General features: G+C 45.1%; 1 protein-coding gene across 2 annotated transcripts in view; it reads left to right on the top strand.

Annotated features, from left to right (window-relative positions):
• gli1 (GLI family zinc finger 1) overlaps positions 1-17,878 on the top strand; it is a 140,017-nt gene extending 122,139 nt beyond the window's left edge. For both annotated transcript variants that reach the window (XM_052526462.1, XM_052526463.1), the window contains 8 exons: positions 3,770-3,934; positions 4,327-4,572; positions 5,040-5,352; positions 5,716-5,988; positions 6,969-7,225; positions 9,087-9,254; positions 10,247-11,407; positions 13,490-17,878. In XM_052526462.1, the coding sequence (XP_052382422.1) occupies positions 3,770-3,934; positions 4,327-4,572; positions 5,040-5,352; positions 5,716-5,988; positions 6,969-7,225; positions 9,087-9,254; positions 10,247-11,407; positions 13,490-14,527 (3,621 nt within the window). In that variant the 3' untranslated portion in view covers positions 14,528-17,878. The remainder of the gene's footprint in view (positions 1-3,769; positions 3,935-4,326; positions 4,573-5,039; positions 5,353-5,715; positions 5,989-6,968; positions 7,226-9,086; positions 9,255-10,246; positions 11,408-13,489) is intronic.
• Positions 17,879-20,445: the final 2,567 nt, after the last annotated feature.

The raw sequence follows: 20,445 nt of genomic DNA, 5'->3' as shown, positions 1-20,445 counted from the left end.
TACGATCCCTGTTGTTTCAGATGGAAGGCTGTATGTAATAAGATCCCTGTTGTTTCAGATGGAAGGCTGTATGTAATAAGATCCCTGTTGTTTCAGATGGAAGGCTGTATGTAATAAGATCCCTGTTGTTTCAGATGGAAGGCTGTATGTAATAAGATGTCTGTTGTTTCAGATGGAAGGCTGTATGTAATAAGATCCCTGTTGTTTCAGATGGAAGGCTTTATGTAATACGATCCCTGTTGTTTCAGATGGAAGGCTGTATGTAATAAGATCCCTGTTGTTTCAGATGGAAGGCTGTATGTAATAAGATCCCTGTTGTTTCAGATGGAAGGCTGTATGTAATAAGATCCCTGTTGTTTCAGATGGAAGGCTGTATGTAATAAGATCCCTGTTGTTTCAGATGGAAGGCTGGATGTAATAAGATCTCTGTTGTTTCAGATGGAAGGCTGTATGTAATAAGATGTCTGTTGTTTCAGATGGAAGGCTGTATGTAATAAGATGTCTGTTGTTTCAGATGGAAGGCTGTATGTAATAAGATGTCTGTTGTTTCAGATGGAAGGCTGTATGTAATAAGATGTCTGTTGTTTCAGATGGAAGGCTGTATGTAATAAGATGTCTGTTGTTTCAGATGGAAGGCTGTATGTAATAAGATCTCTGTTGTTTCAGATGGAAGGCTGTATGTAATAAGATCCCTGTTGTTTCAGATGGAAGGCTGTATGTAATAAGATCCCTGTTGTTTCAGATGGAAGGCTGTATGTAATAAGATGTCTGTTGTTTCAGATGGAATTCTGTATGTAATAAGATCCCTGTTGTTTCAGATGGAAGGCTGTATGTAATAAGATCCCTGTTGTTTCAGATGGAAGGCTGTATGTAATAAGATCCCTGTTGTTTCAGATGGAAGGCTGTATGTAATAAGATGTCTGTTGTTTCAGATGGAAGGCTGTATGTAATAAGATCCCTGTTGTTTCAGATGGAAGGCTGTATGTAATAAGATGTCTGTTGTTTCAGATGGAAGGCTGTATGTAATAAGATGTCTGTTGTTTCAGATGGAAGGCTGTATGTAATAAGATCCCTGTTGTTTCAGATGGAAGGCTGTATGTAATAAGATCCCTGTTGTTTCAGATGGAAGGCTGTATGTAATAAGATGTCTGTTGTTTCAGATGGAAGGCTGTATGTAATAAGATCCCTGTTGTTTCAGATGGAAGGCTGTATGTAATAAGATGTCTGTTGTTTCAGATGGAAGGCTGTATGTAATAAGATCCCTGTTGTTTCAGATGGAAGGCTGTATGTAATACGATCCCTGTTGTTTCAGATGGAAGGCTGTATGTAATAAGATCCCTGTTGTTTCAGATGGAAGGCTGTATGTAATAAGATCCCTGTTGTTTCAGATGGAAGGCTGTATGTAATAATCAAATCAAATCAAATGTATTTATATAGCCCTTCGTACATCAGCTGATATCTCAAAGTGCTGTACAGAAACCCAGCCTAAAACCCCAAACAGCAAGCAATGCAGGTGTAGAAGCACGGTGGCTAGGAAAAACTCCCTAGAAAGGCCAAAACCTATGAAGAAACCTAGAGAGGAACCAGGCTATGTGGGGTGGCCAGTCCTCTTCTGGCTGTGCCAGGTGGAGATTTTAAGGTCAGTTGAAACTGGAGCAGCAGCACGGCCAGGTGGACTGGGGACAGCAAGGAGTCATCATGTCAGGTAGTCCTGGGGCATGGTCCTAGGGCTCAGGTCCTCCGAGAGAGAGAAAGAAAGAGAGAAGGAGAGAATTAGAGAGAGCATACTTAAATTCACACAGGACACCGGATAGGACAGGAGAAGTACTCCAGATATAACAAACTGACCCTAGCCCCCCGACACATAAACTACTGCAGCATAAATACTGGAGGCTGAGACAGGAGGGGTCAGGAGACACTGTGGCCCCATCCGAGGACACCCCCGGACAGGGCCAAACAGGAAGGATATAACCCCACCCACTTTGCCAAAGCACAGCCCCCACACCACTAGAGGGATATCTTCAACCACCAACCTACCATCCTGAGACAAGAGTATAGCCCACAAAGATCTCCGCCATGGCACAGCCCAAGGGGGGGCGCCAACCCAGACAGGATGACCACATCAGTGAATCAACCCACTCAGGTGACGCACCCCTCCTAGGGACGGCATGAAAGAGCACCAGTAAGCCAATGACTCAGCCCCTGTAATAGGGTTTGAGCAGAGAATCCCAGTGGAAAGAGGGGAACCGGCCTGGCAGAGACAGCAAGAGCGGTTCGTTGCTCCAGTGCCGTTCCGTTCACCTTCATACTCCTGGGCCAGACGACACTCAATCATATGACCTACTGAAGAGATGAGTCTTCAAGAAAGACTTAAAGTTCGAGACCGAGTCTGCGTCTCTCACATGGATAAGCAGACCATTCCATAAAAATGGAACTCTATATGAGAAAGCCCTGCCTTCAGCTGTTTGCTTTGTAATTCTAGGGACAGTAAGGAGGCCTGCGTCTTGTGACCGTAGCATATGTATAGGTATGTACGGCAGGACCAAATCAGAGAAATAGGTAGGAGCAAGCCCCTGTAATGCTTTGTAGGTTAGCAGTAAAACCTTGAAATCAGCCCTAGCCTTAACAGGAAGCCAGTGTAGAGAGGCAAGATTCTAGCAGCCATGTTAAGCACTAACTGAAGTTTATTTAGTGCTTTATCCGGGTAGCCGGAAAGTAGAGCATTGCAGTAGTCTAACCTAGAAGTGACAAAAGCATGGATTAATTTTTCTGCATCATTTTTGGACAGAAAGTTTCAGATTTTTGCAATGTTACTTAGATGGAAAAAAGCTGTCCTTGAAACAGTCTTGATATGTTCGTCAAAAGAGAGATCAGGGTCCAGAGTAACGCCAAGGTCCTTCACAGTTTTATTTGAGACGACTGTACAACCATTAAGATTAATTGTCAGATGCAACAGAAGATCTCTTTGTTTCTTGGGGCCTAGAACTAGCATCTCTGTTTTGTCCGAGTTTAAAAGTAGAACATTTGCAGCCATCCACTTCCTTATTTCTGAAACACAGGCTTCTAGCGAGGGCAATTTTGGGGCTTCACCATGTTTCATCGAAATGTACAGCTGTGTGTCATCTGCATAGCAGTGAAAGTTAATATTACGTTTCCGAATGACATCACCAAGAGGTAAAATATATAGTGAAAACAATAGTGGTCCTAAAATGGAGCCTTGAGGAACACTGAAATTTACAGTTGATTTTTCAGAGGACAAACCATCTACAGAGACAAACTGATATCTTTCCGGCGGATAAGATCGAAACCAGGCCAGAACTTGTCCGTGTAGACCAATATGGGTTTCCAATCTCTCCAAAAGAATGTGGTGATTGGGCCTCCTGGACACTGCATCGTAGTGCTCGCTCTGATTCTGTGCAAGCTCAAGATTCTAGGTTCAAGCCCAGGCTCTGTCGCAGCAGGCCGCAACCAGGAGGCTCATGGGTCGCCGCACAATTGGCCCGACACACAATTAGCCAAGCGTCGTCCAGACTAGGGAGGGTTTGGCCGGTAGGTCTCATCGCGCACTAGCGACTCCTGTAGCGGGCCGGACGCAGTGCACGCTGACCAGGTGTACTGTGTTTCCTCCCACACATTGGTGCGGCTGGGTTGGACGTGCGTTGTGTCAAGAAGTAGTGCGGCTAGGTTTGGTTGTGTTTCGGAGGATGCATGACTCTCGAATCTCTGTTGTTTCAGTTTGAAGTCTGCAATGAGATGCCTGTTGTTTCAGTTTGAGGGCTGTAATAAGGCCTACTCCCGCCTGGAGAACCTGAAGACACACCTGAGGTCTCATACGGGGGAGAAACCATACGTCTGTGAACACGAGGGCTGCAACAAAGCCTTCTCCAACGCCTCAGACAGAGCCAAGCACCAGAACCGTACACACTCCAACGAGGTACACGCTGCAAATCAATCACACTAACTAACTCCTCACCTGTTTCAAGTTCACTCAAATTATAGATTTAAATTGTGTTATGAATAACTAGTGAATAATCTATCAGTATCCAGGCTAAGTTACACTCGGCCGTGATTGGGAGTCCTGCAGGGCGGCGCACAATTTGTTCTTAACTGACTTGCCTAGTTAAATAAAGGTTCAAATCAATTGATTTGAATAAAAATTTGAATAAAAATATAATATAATATATAATATGAATATAATTTATCTCACAGATGTATCTAATGTTTTCTGAAATACCATTTGAAAAAACAGATGGCCTAAGAAATCACTTTTAAATTAAAAAAAACATCTGACGTGTGTCATCATTGTGTCCTCCTGTCCCTCTGCAGAAGCCTTACGTGTGTAAGATCTCTGGGTGTACTAAGCGCTACACAGACCCCAGCTCTCTGCGGAAGCACGTGAAGACTGTCCACGGCCCTGAGGCTCACATCACCAAAAAGCATAGAGGAGACACTGGGCCTCGGCAGCCAGGCTCATCACTGACACCTGGTGGACAGCGTGGTGAACTGCTGCTGGAGAAAGAAGAGGCTGGACACAGGGAGGACTGCAAACTGCTGGCACCTGAGAGCACTCTGGTGAGTTTAGACTGGAGAGTCCATGTCTTTGTAAATAAACAATGTATTCCTTTTAAATATTGTTTCATGTTGATTTTGTTGATTCTATGAGTCTATGAATTTGAGAGTGGTTACATTTCTCCAGCCCCATCCCTCAGCCGTAATAGAAAAACAAGTGGTAGGGCTGTTTTTGACAGTAAAACGTGTGGATTGGGGTTTTAAGTGACATGTTGTTTCTCTCTGTCTCTGTCTCTGTCTCTCTCTGTCTCTCTCTCTCTCCATTTCTCTCTCTATATCACCACCTCTCTCCCCCTCTCTCTCTCACCACCTCTCTCCCCCTCTCTCTCTCTCTATTTCTCTCTCTATACCACCGCCTCTTTCTCTCTATCACCACCTCCCCCCTCTCTCTCTCTCTCTCTCTCTCTCTCTCTCTCTCTCTCTCTCTCTCTCTCTCTCTCTCTCTCTCGGTCTTTTCTCCCGTCTTCCAGAAGTCTCAGCCCAGCCCGGGTGGCCAGTCTTCCTGCAGTAGCGAGCGCTCTCCACTGGGGAGCGCCAACAACAACGACAGCGGTGTGGAGATGAACCTGAATGCAGCTGGCAGTCTGGAGGACCTGACCGCTCTGGAGGACGGAGGGGCAGGAGGAGGCTGCGAGGCGGGGTGCTCAGGGGCAGGGATGGGGGGCATGTCAGCACATGCCCTGAAGAGACTAGAGAACCTGAAGATAGAGAAGCTGAAACAGGTCAGAAGACCAACTCCGCCCGGATGCTGTGGTGGGGGGAACAAGCTGCCTGCACTCACAGGTATTAAACTTGACTGACAGATAGGAAGGAACTGCCAGGTACTGGACTGAAGACATTTGACTGACAGATAGGAAGGAACTGCCAGGTACTGGACTGAAGACATTTGACTTGATTTTAGATCAAATATGCATATTTTCATCTTGATCATCCTTTGAAGAGTTTAAATTAAATTTAAATTAAACAAATTATTCTCATTGTGATAAAATCAGTACGAAGATAAGGTCATATCTTACACGTGTCACCAGATTACCCCAAAATAATATTCACTTTAAAAGAAGTATAGCTCTCTTCCCTGTTGTAGTATTGTCTGCGCCACCACTAGACTGTTAACATGATGGTTCTAGTCCTGCTTTGTTCCTCCAGGTGGTCCAGGGGAGATGATGGGAGGGATGTGTTCTCCCTCGCCCCTCCTCTCCAACCGCCGAGTCATGGAACTGTCCAATCACGAGCTGGGAGGTGGATCCTCTGGCATGGTCTGTCCTATCAGTGACCGGAGGGGGAGTGGCACCAGCAGCATGAGCTCGGCCTACACAGTGAGCCGTCGTTCTTCCATGGTTTCCCCCTACCTCTCCAGCCGACGCTCCAGCGAGGTCTCCCAGCTAGGAGGAGGGGGAGCTGGGGGAGGAGGAGGAGGAGGTGGGTCCCCTAACAGACATTTGACACAAAATGAAACATTCTGTTTGTAATTCTAACATGTTCCATGGCATATGAATTGCCATGGTAACCTAAATGTATTTAGGGACAACAGCAAAAATGCACTCCGAAGTCGTATTTATAATGTTTGTGAAAGTATTACAATAAAATTGACTTTATAGTAAAATGTGTGTAAGCATTCTATTTGAATTTTAAAAAACATGAGCTGGCGCAAACCCAGGAAAACATGGTTTGTGTGAAGAAGACACAGTGATGCTGAAACGTTGGTAAATACCCAATAAATGACTAGGAGTTTATATATGGAGTTTATATATGTAGTTTATATATGGAGTTTATATATGGAGTTTATATATGGAGTTCATATATGGAGTTTATATATGGAGTTTATATATGGAGTTTATATATGGAGTTTATATATGGAGTTTATATATGGAGTTTATATATGGAGTTTATATATGGAGTTCATATATGGAGTTTATATATGGAGTTTATATATGGAGTTTATATGGAGTTCATATGGAGTTCATATATGTTCATATAGTTTATATATGGAGTTTATATATGGAGTTTATATATGGAGTTTATATATGGAGTTTTATATATGCAGTTTATATATGGAGTTCATATATGGAGTTGGAGTTGATATATGGAGTTTATATATGGAGTTTATATATGGAGTTTATATATGGAGTTTAGTTTATATGGAGTTTATATATGGAGTTTATATATGGAGTTTATATATGGAGTTTATATATGGAGTTCATATATGGAGTTTATATATGCAGTTTATATATGGAGTTTATATATGGAGTTTATATATGGAGTTTATATATGGAGTTTATATATGGAGTTTATATATGGAGTTCATATATGGAGTTTATATATGGAGTGTGGGACTCTCGTTATTTTGATCGTTTATAAGCATTATATTTCCACCATGTTTGTTTTTTTTACATTTCCAGCAGGGTTCCTGGGTTCTGACCAGGGAGGAGGTGACCCCATCCCCCCTGAGACCAGCTGCAGAGGAGCACCCTGCCGTGGTGTAGGAGGGGCAGCAGGAGGGTTACCAGAGATGTCTAGTCTAACGCCAGCCCAGCAGTACAGCCTGAAGGCTAAGTACGCAGCAGCTACTGACGGCCCACCCCCCACCCCACTACCCAGTATGGAGCAGGGACCGGGAACAGCCAGGAGGAGAGGAGGCTTCCTCAGCGAGTACCAGGTGAACACTTGTCTTTGTCTTCTTAATATTATTATTATTATTATCTTATTCCTTATTATGTGTTTGTATTCCACTCTTAATGCGAGAAAAAAAAAAATATCCAAAAACTCCCCCCTCAACAACCACCGAGCCTCAGTGGGAACAACGTCATGCTCTGATCACATATCACAACGTCATCACATATCTCCAGATAGTTTTGTGAACAGTGGATGTGGTTTGATGTAGTTTACATTGGAAGTTACCTGCTGCAGTATATCTCACGAGTTCTGCGCTCAGCTCGGGTTGCTCTCGGTGTATCCATTCTAGCTCACTGGGTGTATTATACAATGTGTGTCCATATGGTAGAGTGATCCACATTCATTACTAGTGTGTCTGCCCGCTATCCCGCCATAGATAGAGCCCCATCTACGCTAAAGCCCACAATTCAATCCCATGGAATCAGTTTTTCATCAATATAGCCACGCAACACACTGTGCCTTTGCAAGTTCGTGAATCATGAAACCCCCAGACATGTTGAGCGAACAAAAGTTAATTTATGGCCATCTCCGCCCTCACAGCTAACGTCCATTTGGAGAGCATAAGCTGGAGACTTTTTGAGTCGTTCAGAGTTCACTGTTGACTGCTTAGCAGTAGCATAAATACTTAGTTTAACAGTGTTATCTGACAAAACTTATTGATGTGAGTTTCTGTGTCTCTGCACTCCCCACACATTTTCACCATATCAATTGCGGCTGGTAATATCAAAGTCTCTGCAATAGTGTGTGGTTTCATAGCATAGCATAGCATAGCACATAGCATAGCATCGCATAGCATAGCACATAGCACATAGCATAGCAGATAGCATAGCACATAGCATAGCACATAGCATAGCATAGCACATAGCATAGCGCATAGCACACAGCATAGCACATAGCATAGCACATAGCATAGCATAGCACATAGCATAGCATCGCATAGCACATAGCATAGCGCATAGCACATAGCATAGCACATAGCATAGCACATAGCACATAGCATAGCACATAGCATAGCACATAGCATAGCGCATAGCACATAGCATAGCATAGCGGGCCATTCACTGCGAGAATGATTCAAGTGCAGCAGTTAAGTGTAGCCTTTTCCCATGATCTAAAGGGCACTCTGGTTGAATTGTATCTTTTTTAAATTTGAATAATTTAAATTTCGATTTTTAAGGTTAACCACATTACAATAATTTTGATAGACAAAGATGATATTAAAATATAGATCTTTTTTTGTATATCTTTTTTTTCTTCACGATTTTTTGGCAATTCTCCTGCCACCCTATTGTCATATCAGGCGAACCCACATGAAGTCGCGACCCCTAGTTTGGGAAACGCTGGTATAGCCTAATATGGGATTTTTCAAATTCTAAGAATTTATTTAATTATTATTTTTTATACAGATTATCACAGCCGTATCACAGTAAATGCTACACAGCCAATGTAGACGTCAGATTGACCATGCAGCGCCTTTAACAATGCAGAGGGCTCTGTATAGCTCCGCACCGACATGATTGGTTAACAGTAGGTGGGGGCAGGAGGACCTGTATAAAGGAGGACCTAAACAGATACTCACTTCCTTGACAACTTCCTCCACAACAGCTGTGGAGGCCACAGGGTGTGATATTGTACACCCAGCAGAGAATCAGGGATGAGGGGCATCATCGGGCACACATCAAGACACTATACTAAGCAACTAATTCTCAAACCCAGAGCAATATGACATGTAATTGATTACAAATGACATGACCGTCCCCCATTTTCCTCTGGGGTAACAATTGTGTACATTTGGAATGCTCCCTAATACAAATAAAGTGTATTATGATTTGTATTATTCCCAGGGTCAGCCGCTGCCAGCGTTCCTGCAGTATGGTGGTCCCAGGAGACAAAGTGCCAACACGGGAGAGTATGGCACCGGGGTCATCTACCCCCACCAAGTCCCAGGGAATGTCACCCGGCGCTCCAGTGACCCCGTCCGTTCCACTGGCAACCCCCATGCCCTTCCCAAGGTTGTTGTTATTAGTAGTGGTAGTAGTAGTGGTAGTAGTCGTGGTAGTGGTGGTAGTGGTAGTGGTAGTAGTAGTGGTAGTAGTAGTAGTAGTAGTGGTAGTAGTAGAAGTAGTAGTGGTAGTAGTAGAAGTAGTAGTGGTAGTGGTAGTAGTAGTAGTGGTAGTAGTAGTAGTAGTAGTGGTAGTAGTGGTAGTGGTAGTGGTAGTAGTGGTAGTAGTAGTGTAGTAGTGGCAGCAGCAGTAGTAGTAGTAGTAGTAGTGGGTAGTGGTAGCCATTTTAATAATGGGAAATGATGTAAATATATCACAAGCCACTTTAAACAATGCTACCTTATATAATGTTACTTACCCTACATTATTCATCTCATATGCATATGTATATACTGTACTCTACATCATCGACTGCATCCTTATGTAATACATGTATCACTAGCCACTTTAATATGCCACTTTGTTTACTTTGGTACACTCATCTCATATGTATATACTGTAGTGATACCATCTACTGTATGCTGCTCTGGTACCATCACTCATTCATATATCCTTATGTACATATTCCTTATCCCCTTACACTGTGTATAAGACAGTAGTTTTGGAATTGTTAGTTAGATTACTTGTTGGTTATCACTGCATTGTCGGAACTAGAAGTAGTATTTCGCTACACTCGCATTAACATCTGCTAACCATGTGTATGTGACAAATAACATTTGATTTGATTTGATAGTAGTAGTAGTAGCAGTAGTAGTAGTATATATATTGGCATATATATTATATTATTATTATATATATTAGTAGTAGTAGTAGTAGTAGTGGTAGCAGCAGTGGTAGTAGTGGTAGTAGTAGTGGTAGTAATGGTAGTGGTAGTGGTAGTAGTGGTAGTAGTAGTAGTGGTAGTGGTAGTGGTAGTAGTAGTAGTAGTAGTAGTAGTAGTAGTAGAAACATGTATTTGTTAAACACTTAAAACAAATGTTGATTTGAATTTGTTTCCCAAGGTGCAACGCTTCAATAGCCTGAACAACCTGGCCATGATGGGCCGGAGGAACGCCCTGCAGCATTGTGGGTCAGACGCCAACATCAGCCGCCATATGTTATCCCCGCGGCCACCCAGCATCACAGAGAACGTCATGATGGAGGCCATGGCCATGGACGCCCATGGTGGGACCGTGGATAACAGGGACCATGGCATGATGCTTCCCCCAGGAGAGAGAGGCTTCCTGGGCTACCAGAACCACCACATGGGGGGTCCCTCCAGCCAGTTATCACCCAGCCACGACAGCCTGGGCTGCCCAGAGCAGGGCTATCAGCGAGCAACAGAGACGTCCATCCAGGGTGGGCACTACCAGGGTACTACCAGGGGACCAGGCCAGGGCCAGATGGAGCCAGGGGGACCCATCCACTCAGAGGGGATGTCCAACACCTTGCTACAGCAGGCTGAGTACAGCATGAGTACCTGCCAGCTCAGCCCCTCTGAACCACACTACCCCCGCCTGGGCCAGGGAGGGCCCGATGGAGGTGCAGGGCCCTGGGAGGAGAGCAGTCAGGTCCAGACCCCTCATGGAGCTCTCCAGACAGGGATGCAGTACCAGGACCAGGCCTCTATGCAGGGCCAAGTCCAGACACAGGGTCTCTACAGCAGCCAGCAGAGTCTGTACACCCAAGGCCAAGATGGAGGCCACCAGAATCTGAACATCAAACCAGAGCAGCAGCAGTATCATCCAGCCCTTGCCAACCCAGACGCCTGCCAAAAGCAGCACCAACACCAACAACAGCAGAGGCCCCACCCAGGGCAGACACCCATGCCCATGGGACCCATGTCCCCTCAGAGTTACCCCCAGCCGGGGCAACCTGGCCAAGGCATGATGAGGACTATTAACCCCTCCTGTAACTTCCATGGTGGAGGGATGGAGAACCAGATCCAGGCCTCCATGCAGCAGGGACAGCAGCAAAGCGGGGGCCTCAGCGTGGGGTCGGCTGGTCTGGGGCCTGGGGGCCGGTCTCAGACACCAATGATGCAGGTGAAGGAGATGATGGTGAGGAACTATGTGCAGTCGCAGCAGGCTCTACTGTGGGGTCAGGAGCAGGACCAGAGGGGGATAGCAGCAGAGGGAAAACCCCTTCCTTTGTCAGACAGCATGGACATGACAGGACAACAGGTGACTGTTTCCCCTCACCCTCTGTCTTCTGTTTCTCCTCACCCTCTGTCTTCTGTTTCCCCTCACCCTCTGTCTTCTGTTTCCCCTCACCCTCTGTCTTCTGTTTCCCCTCACCCTCTGTCTTCTGTTTCCCCTCACCCTCTGTCTTCTGTTTCCCCTCACCCTCTGTCTTCTGTTTCTCCTCACCCTCTGTCTTCTGTTTCCCTCACCCTCTGTCTTCTGTTTCCCCTCACCCTCTGTCTTCTGTTCCCCCTCACCCTCTGTCTTCTGTTTCTCCTCACCCTCTGTCTTCTGTTTCTCCTCACCCTCTGTCTTCTGTTCCCCCTCACCCTCTGTCTTCTGTTTCTCCTCACCCTCTGTCTTCTGTTCCCCCTCACCCTCTGTCTTCTGTTTCCCCTCACCCTCTGTCTTCTGTTTCTCCTCACCCTCTGTCTTCTGTTTCTCCTCACCCTCTGTCTTCTGTTTCCCCTCACCCTCTGTCTTCTGTTCCCCTCACCCTCTGTCTTCTGTTCCCCCTCACCCTCTGTCTTCTGTTCCCCCTCACCCTCTGTCTTCTGTTTCTCCTCACCCTCTGTCTTCTGTTTCCCCTCACCCTCTGTCTTCTGTTCCCCCTCACCCTCTGTCTTCTGTTCCCCCTCACCCTCTGTCTTCTGTTTCCCCTCACCCTCTGTCTTATGTTTCCCCCTCACCCTCTGTCTTCTGTTCCCCCTCCCCCTTTTGTCTTCTGTTTCCCCTCACCCTCTGTCTTCTGTTTCCCCTCACCCTTTTGTCTTATGTTTCCCCTCACCCTCTGTCTTCTGTTTCCCCTCACCCTCTGTCTTCTGTTTCCCCTCACCCTCTGTCTTCTGTTCCCCTCACCCCTTTTGTCTTCTGTTTCCCCTCACCCTCTGTCTTCTGTTTCTTCTGTTTCCCTCACCCTCTGTCTTTGTTCTTATGTTTCTGTTTCCCCTCACCCTCTGTCTTCTGTTTCCCCTCACCCTTTTGTCTTCTGTTTCCCCTCACCCTCTGTCTTCTGTTTCCCCTCACCCTCTGTCTTCTGTTCCCCCTCACCCTCTGTCTTCTGTTTCCCCTCACCCTCTGTCTTCTGTTTCCCCTCACCCTCTGTCTTCTGTTTCCCCTCACCCTCTGTCTTCTGTTTCCCTCACCCTCTGTCTTCTGTTTCCCCTCACCCTCTGTCTTCTGTTTCCCCTCACCCTCTGTCTTCTGTTTTCCCCCTCACCCTCTGTCTTCTGTTTCCCCTCACCCTCTGTCTTCTGTTCCCCCTCACCCTCTGTCTTCTGTTTCCCCTCACCCTCTGTCTTCTGTTTCCCTCACCCTCTGTCTTCTGTTCCCCCTCACCCTCCTCTGTCTTCTGTTTCTCCTCACCCTCTGTCTTCTGTTCCCCCTCACCCCCTCTGTCTGTCTTCTGTTTCTCCTCACCCTCCTTCTGTCTTCTGTTCCCCTCACCCTCTGTCTTCTGTTTCTCCTCACCCTCTGTCTTCTGTTTCCCTCACCCTCTGTCTTCTGTTTCCCCTCACCCCCTTCTGTCTTCTGTTCCCCTCACCCTCTGTCTTCTTCTGTTTCCCCTCACCCTCTGTCTTCTGTTCCCCTCACCCTCTGTCTTCTGTTTCCCCTTTCCCCTCACCCTCTGTCTTCTTCTGTTTCCCCTCACCCTCTGTCTTCTGTCTTTGTTTCCCTCACCCTCTGTCTTCTGTTTCCCCTCACCCTCTGTCTTCTGTTTCCCCTCACCCTTCTGTCTGTCTTCTGTTCCCCTCACCCTGTCTTGTCTTCCCCCTTCTGTCTTCTGTTCCCCCTCACCCTGTCTGTCTTCTGTTCCCCCTCACCCTCTGTCTTCTGTTCCCCCTCACCCTCTGTCTTCTTCTGTTCCCCCTCACCCTCTGTCTTCTGTTCCCCCTCACCCTCTGTCTTCTGTTCCCCCTCACCCACTGTCTTCTTCTCCTCTTTATTCCCCCTCTTTTATAGTAATGTGTTTTGTGGAGTTTTCAAAGGATATTTCCTGAAGGTAATATGTTTACTTGCTTGTCTTGAATTATTAATGATAGCACTTTAAACTAAATGTTGATCTCATTTGATTTGACTCAGGTGGCCATGATGCATCAGCAGCCTAGTCCCCAGCAACAACACCAACACCATCACCAGCAACAACACCAGCCCCAGGAACAACACCAACACCAGCCACAACACCAACACCAGCCCCAGCAACAACACCAACACCAGCCCCAGCAACAACACCAACACCAGCCCCAGCAACAACACCAACAAAGCCTCTACCCCAAGCCAAACTCCAGCTTCCCAGGCTATTCCACCAACCAGAACCTGATGATCCCCCTAGGCCATAGCAGAGGAGGCCCCAGCTCCGGCTCCTCCATCCCCTCTAACGAGGTCCCCATGATGAGCCTGCCTGGAGGGCCAGGGTCCTGCTACAGCCAGGAAATGGGAGTCCCTGTGGTCCCTAGACCACCCCAGGGCCGGAAGCCTCTCATCAGGCAGAATAGCCTCCAGTCCCAGCCAGGAGGAGGGTACCTGGGCAGTCCTCCACACGTCAGCCCAGTCCAGTCTACCTCCAGCCCAAGGAGAGCAGTCCGACTGCCCCCTGTCCTGCGCTCTCAGACCCATCGGGAGATCTTCTCTCCCTCCAACAATAGCAACATGTATTACTCGGGCCAGATCCACATGCAGCACCCTGACATGGACAAGCAGCAGATCCAAATCCAGCGGATCACCCATCCTCACCAGGACCCAACCCAGACCGGGCCCTGCCTCAACCAGCACCAGGGGCACCTGGTGACCCATATGGACCATCAGCGGAACAAGTCTGCCCAGCTGGGCTACCTCCATGACCATGGGTCCACCCCCATCTCCAATGCTCTGGAGAACGTGGATCTGGATAATGCCCAGATAGACTTTACCTCCATCATTGATGACCCAGACCCCTCGTCCTTCAGCCCCGTCAATCCACCTCTCCATGGGGGTTCATCCCAGACCTCGTCTCGTCTCACCACCCCACAGACCTCCACCACCCTGCCCTCCTCTGTGCTCCCCAACATGGCTGTAGGGGACATGACCTCCATGCTCACCTCTCTGGCTGATGAGAACAAGTACCTGAATACGTTGTCTTAGAACCTGAACACGCTCATAAAGTTGACTAGAGGGGCTCATCTATCTGTCTCGAGAGACTAAGTAACTGAAGATACTGTCGTAGTACAAGTACCTAGACTGTCCTAGAGTGGACCCTAGGGCCACAGCCCGTTGGTGTTAGCTTACCACTTAACATAGAGTTACAGGAAATGACTGTGGAGAGTAAAGGTACTGAAAAGATGTACCCTTTGTCTTGGCCTCACACAGACGTGTTCTGTCCCTGGCCAGGATGAACAGATACACAGCAGCTACTCCTTAGAGGACTTAGAGCCAAACCAAAGGTGCCTACTGATCTTGATCACTGTGTTCTCTTGTCTCACGAGAAGATCACTGACTTTGGAGTTGCTTTGTACAATACTGTTGCTTTGTACAATACTGTTGCTTGGTACAATACTGTTGTTTGGTACAATACTGTTGCTTGGTACAATACTGTTGCTTGGTACAATACTGTTGCTTGGTACAATACTGTTGCTTGGTACAATACTGTTGCTTGGTACAATACTGTTGCTTGGTACAATACTGTTGCTTGGTGCAATACTGTTGCTTGGTGCAATACTGTTGCTCGGTACAATACTGTTGCTCGGTACAATACTGTTGCTCGGTACAATACTGTTGCTCGGTACAATACTGTTGCTCGGTACAATACTGTTGCTCGGTACAATACTGTTGCTCGGTACAATACTGTTGCTCGGTACAATACTGTTGCTTGGTACAATACTGTTGCTCGGTACAATACTGTTGCTCGGTACAATACTGTTGCTCGGTACAATACTGTTGCTTAGTACAATACTGTTGCTTAGTACAATACTGTTGCTCGGTACAATACTGTTGCTTAGTACAATACTGTTGCTCAGTACAATACTGTTGCTCAGTACAATACTGTTGCTTAGTACAATACTGTTGCTTAGTACAATACTGTTGCTTAGTACAATACTGTTGCTTAGTACAATACTGTTGCTTAGTACAATACTGTTGCTGGGTACAATACTGTTGCTCAGTACAATACTGTTGCTTAGTACAATACTGTTGCTTAGTACAATACTGTTGCTTAGTACAATACTGTTGCTTAGTACAGTACTGTTGCTTAGTACAATACTGTTGCTTAGTACAATACTGTTGCTTAGTACAATACTGTTGCTGGGTACAATACTGTTGCTCAGTACAATACTGTTGCTTAGTACAATACTGTTGCTTAGTACAATACTGTTGCTTAGTACAATACTGTTGCTTAGTACAGTACTGTTGCTTGGTGCAATACTGTTGCTTGGTACAATACTGTTGCTTGGTGCAATACTGTTGCTCGGTACAATACTGTTGCTTGGTACAATACTGTTGCTCGACATAATACTGTTGCTTGACGCAGAACTGTTTGCCTGAAATGACTGTCATCACCATAACGACGTCATCGCCGTAATGACATCATCACCATAATGGCGGTCATTTCAGTCATAGAGGTTCTTTAGGGCAACAGAGAGGGTACCACCATGTAAATGAGTTATACATGTATATGCTGTGTATATGACAATGTTGACAGGGATGGAACTCTAATGTCTGTCTCGTGGACTGGACTCCAAGGCCTCACTCTTCTGGAATGAGACCGGAGGAAAACAGAGCTGCTCCAAGGAAGAATGTAAAAAGAAAATGACTGATAGACACCTGAGTGCTTTGAAGATTCATCTATATTCCCAGGGACACACTCCTGTCAGGGACACACACACGATAGTGATGACACACACACACACATAGTGATGGCACACACATAATGATGACACACATACACGATAGTGATGACACACACAAAATGATGACACACACACACGATAGTGATGACACAAGCACATAGTGATGACACACACACACACATCATAATGATCAACATATCGTATCAGTATTCACGCAGAGGCCCTTTTTGGCATGAATCTGCTTCCATACTCTGGATGTGTTGTACGGTAAAGAGCCCATGTTTTTAGACAGCTTGTTTACACCCCATACAAGTTACACGTTTACTCTTGTTAAGTGTCCCTAAAGCAGCTCACTCTTTTACAAGTATAGGAGTTATCGGGGAGGAATATAAAAAGTGTCTTTTAGTCTTAACGTAATAATGGGGCATAAGAGGTACAGAGAATAAAAGAGAGATGGGGAGGGAGAGAGAGAAAGGTTGGCACCACCGAATGATATAAAGTATATTTTTGGGCAGTACAGTCTCACAGGACCGAACTCCATCACCTGTTGTACGTACTGTTGTTTACAGGGTCTTAACGATGCCTTCACTTACCCTGAACATGTTCAACAGGGTGTATCAGAGGTACTTTAACGTGTATAGGACTGAGCTGCAGGATTTGTGGCCCTCTTGACTATAGAGATCGAATCAGTCTACCCAATATGCTGTCGTTGACAACATAAAATAGGGATAGGAACGTTCCATAGAGGATATTTTTATAGCGATGACAGCCTGTTCGGAACCAATGACCAGTAGAACTGATATCACATGACAGGACATCATATCGTAGCATTACACTGACTGCAGCACAGCAAGGCACACCAACAGAGGGTATCTCTCTCTCCTTGGCTTTGTGACAGTCCAAGAGGCCAACACATACAGGAGGCCTATGTGGCTATGATTTCACGTAAATGTCACCTTGGAGGACAATGAAAAGTACCTGACAGTAGTATCTATCTGTTTGAATTGTAATTCTAGATCACCTTTACACACATTTACAGTAGATCCTACGAGGCTGTCTTTCATTTCAGTATTGGTGCCTTTTTAAAAATCCTTAAAAAAACGATTAGTACTGTTCTGTAGTTGTTAATACAACATTAGGGCCTAGAGTTAGTCGTCATGGAAACTCCTGGTCCTATCCATGACTAACCGTTGACATTTGAGCTAGTTTGCGAAACCGGTGTACAGACTTCCGGGCCAACCAAAGACGATTTGAACTAACAATATTCAATGAATAAAAATAAAAGATGCACCAATTCATTTGACACAATACTGATAATCACAGTACAGCGATGAAGGTGTGAATGGTTTGATACCGCTGTTACTTAGAATGTATGATTTTATTTTATTTTAATAAAAGTAACATGTTCTATTTTTTGGGGGGTTTTATAACAACACTTTATCATGGATATATGTCTTTCTCTGTGTAGTGTGTTTTGACACCTGTTTGTCACCGTTCAATCATATGACGTTTTGCTGGCAAAATAATATTATTTTAAGCAACAATGGCTATAATAATAGCGTTTTACTATATACACGACAGCCGAGTGATATATTTTATACAAATGTACTATATTTTACCAGTTATTAAGAAATAAACATTTTCAACTTGGGATGGATGCAAAATGTCTGTATCTTACTGTATATTTTTATGACGTTCTTATTGATTTATATCCCAACTGCCTCTGTTGAAAATGTCTGAGTAAATGCAATGTCTCAGTACAGCCACTAGAGGGCATGCGAGTCTTTAATAGATGGGAGAGTAAGCTTTGGAAAGGGGATACCTAAACTGTGTTCGAATACTCATACTAACCATACTATTTGTGACATAAATTTGAGTATATAGTATGCTTATTGGCTATAGTATGGATATAGTTTGTATGCCAAAAGTTCCCGGATGTCGTACAAAATTCGTCAAAATACTAAGTATACACGCAGTGGACACTATTTCCGTACTTTTAGGGCCCCCAAAATGCAATTCTACCGGTAATGGGCGTGGTTTCACAACGTTTTCAGATTTTGAGAAAGTTGCGGAAAATATGCAGCCGAAGTCCAAAGAGAGTGGATAGAAATGTTTTACTTAAAATGTTGAGCAATGTAATAAAGTAATTACTTTTCAAATAGCGTATCATTATACCAGTATGTACCGGGTATGTTAGCTAGCTGCTGTAACGCTAGTTGGCTAACATTACTTGTACATCGAACTTGCCAGTATATTTACTTCATGCTATATCTAACTAACTACCCAGCGTTTATTTATTTGATTATTCGTGTCATTCTGTTGTGGTATAATCGTTCGGGTCCGTATGTAAATTCGCTCTGGCTATCTTCTCCGATTTCAGAGCTCTCTCACCTGACTAAAGCGCTAGTACGCTCAACTGAAAGGATACCGTTCGTTTACAGCAGGGTTGACGAATAATGGATTACATTTAAGAAAATTACAAACAAAAAAACGTTAACTGTAATCTGTTACGTTACCAGCAAAAATATTGTAATCAGATTACAGATACTTTTGAAAAACTTGAGGATTACTTTTAAATTCAGAAAGGAGGTTTGCAAAAAAAAAAATCATCTTTGACACTTCTCTGTTTTCTCAATGACATTCGAATCAGCATTGAAAAAAGGCGCTAGTTTTGTTCCCCCTGAGTGAGTCTGACCACAAGTCAGAGACCACTATGATGTCAGAGACCACTATGATGTCAGAGACCACTATGATGTCAGAGACCACTATGATGACACACCAAATGTGTTTGATGGATCATGGGAAAAGAGCAGCAATAGGCTTTTACAGGCTACAGTCCAAGCTATGTCTTCCAATGGTGAGACTGCTGTCAGCATCCAAAGATTATACAACTGGAATAAACGCTTGGAGGAAAGGATGACAGCAGTGGTGTCGTCTACGGCGATACGGATATCACTTTATATCTACATAGCGTATTGATGCGAATCACACTGTTGTTCTCTCATTTAGCTATTTGCGCCTTATGAATTGTGGTTGTTGTGGATGGCTGTTCGCAAATCTAAATTTGAACCCAAAAATGTTTCAATTCAAGAAGTTTATGCTGCCTATCAATAATTGTTTTTGAAACCAGTGGACAGCCAGTGAAAAATGTGCTCTTGCAGCAGCTTCATAGTGTGGATCCCAGCCTATGGAATAACAGCTGCATAGTGCGGATCCCAGTCTATAGAATAACAGCTGCATAGTGTGGATCCCAGCCTATGGAATAACAGCTGCATAGTGTGGATCCCAGCCTATAGAATAACAGCTGCATAGTGTGGATCCCAGCCTATGGAATAACAGCTGCATAGTGTGGATCCCAGTCTATAGAATAACAGCTGCATAGTGCGGATCCCAGCCTATAGAATAACAGCTGCATAGTGTGGATCCCAGCCTATGGAATAACAGCTGCATAGTGTGGATCCCAGCCTATAGAATAACAGCTGCATAGTGGGGATCCCAGCCTATAGAATAACAGCTGCATAGTGGGGATCCCAGCCTATAGAATAACAGCTGCATAGTGGGGATCCCAGCCTGGAATAACAGCTGCATAGTGGGGATCCCAGCCTATAGAATAACAGCTGCATAGTGTGGATCCCAGTGGAATAACAGCTGCATAGTGGGGATCCCAGCCTATAGAATAACAGCTGCATAGTGTGGATCCCAGCCTATAGAATAACAGCTGCATAGTGTGGATCCCAGCCTATAGAATAACAGCTGCATAGTGGGGATCCCAGCCTATAGAATAACAGCTGCATAGTGGGGATCCCAGCCTATAGAATAACAGCTGCATAGTGGGGATCCCAGCCCAGCTGCATAGTGGGGATCCCAGCCTATGGAATAACAGCTGCATAGTGGGATCCCAGCCTATAGAATAACAGCTGCATAGTGTGGATCCCAGCCTATAGAATAACAGCTGCATAGTGGGGATCCCAGCCTATAGAATAACAGCTGCATAGTGGGGATCCCAGCCTATAGAATAACAGCTGCATAGTGGGGATCCCAGCCTATGGAATAACAGCTGCATAGTGGGGATCCCAGCCTATAGAATAACAGCTTCATAGCGCGGATCTCAGCCTGTGGAATAAAAGTCGGGCTTCTATTGCTCAATCTAATTCATGCTGATTAAATAAATACATCCATAAGCCAAATGGACACATGATCAAACTGGAAACACTTTTG

This window comes from Oncorhynchus keta, chromosome 10 (assembly GCF_023373465.1).
Source record: "Oncorhynchus keta strain PuntledgeMale-10-30-2019 chromosome 10, Oket_V2, whole genome shotgun sequence".
Lineage (NCBI taxonomy): Eukaryota > Metazoa > Chordata > Actinopteri > Salmoniformes > Salmonidae > Oncorhynchus > Oncorhynchus keta.
Note: the sequence above shows the minus strand (reverse complement) of the source record. Positions and strands in the feature narration are given on the sequence as shown.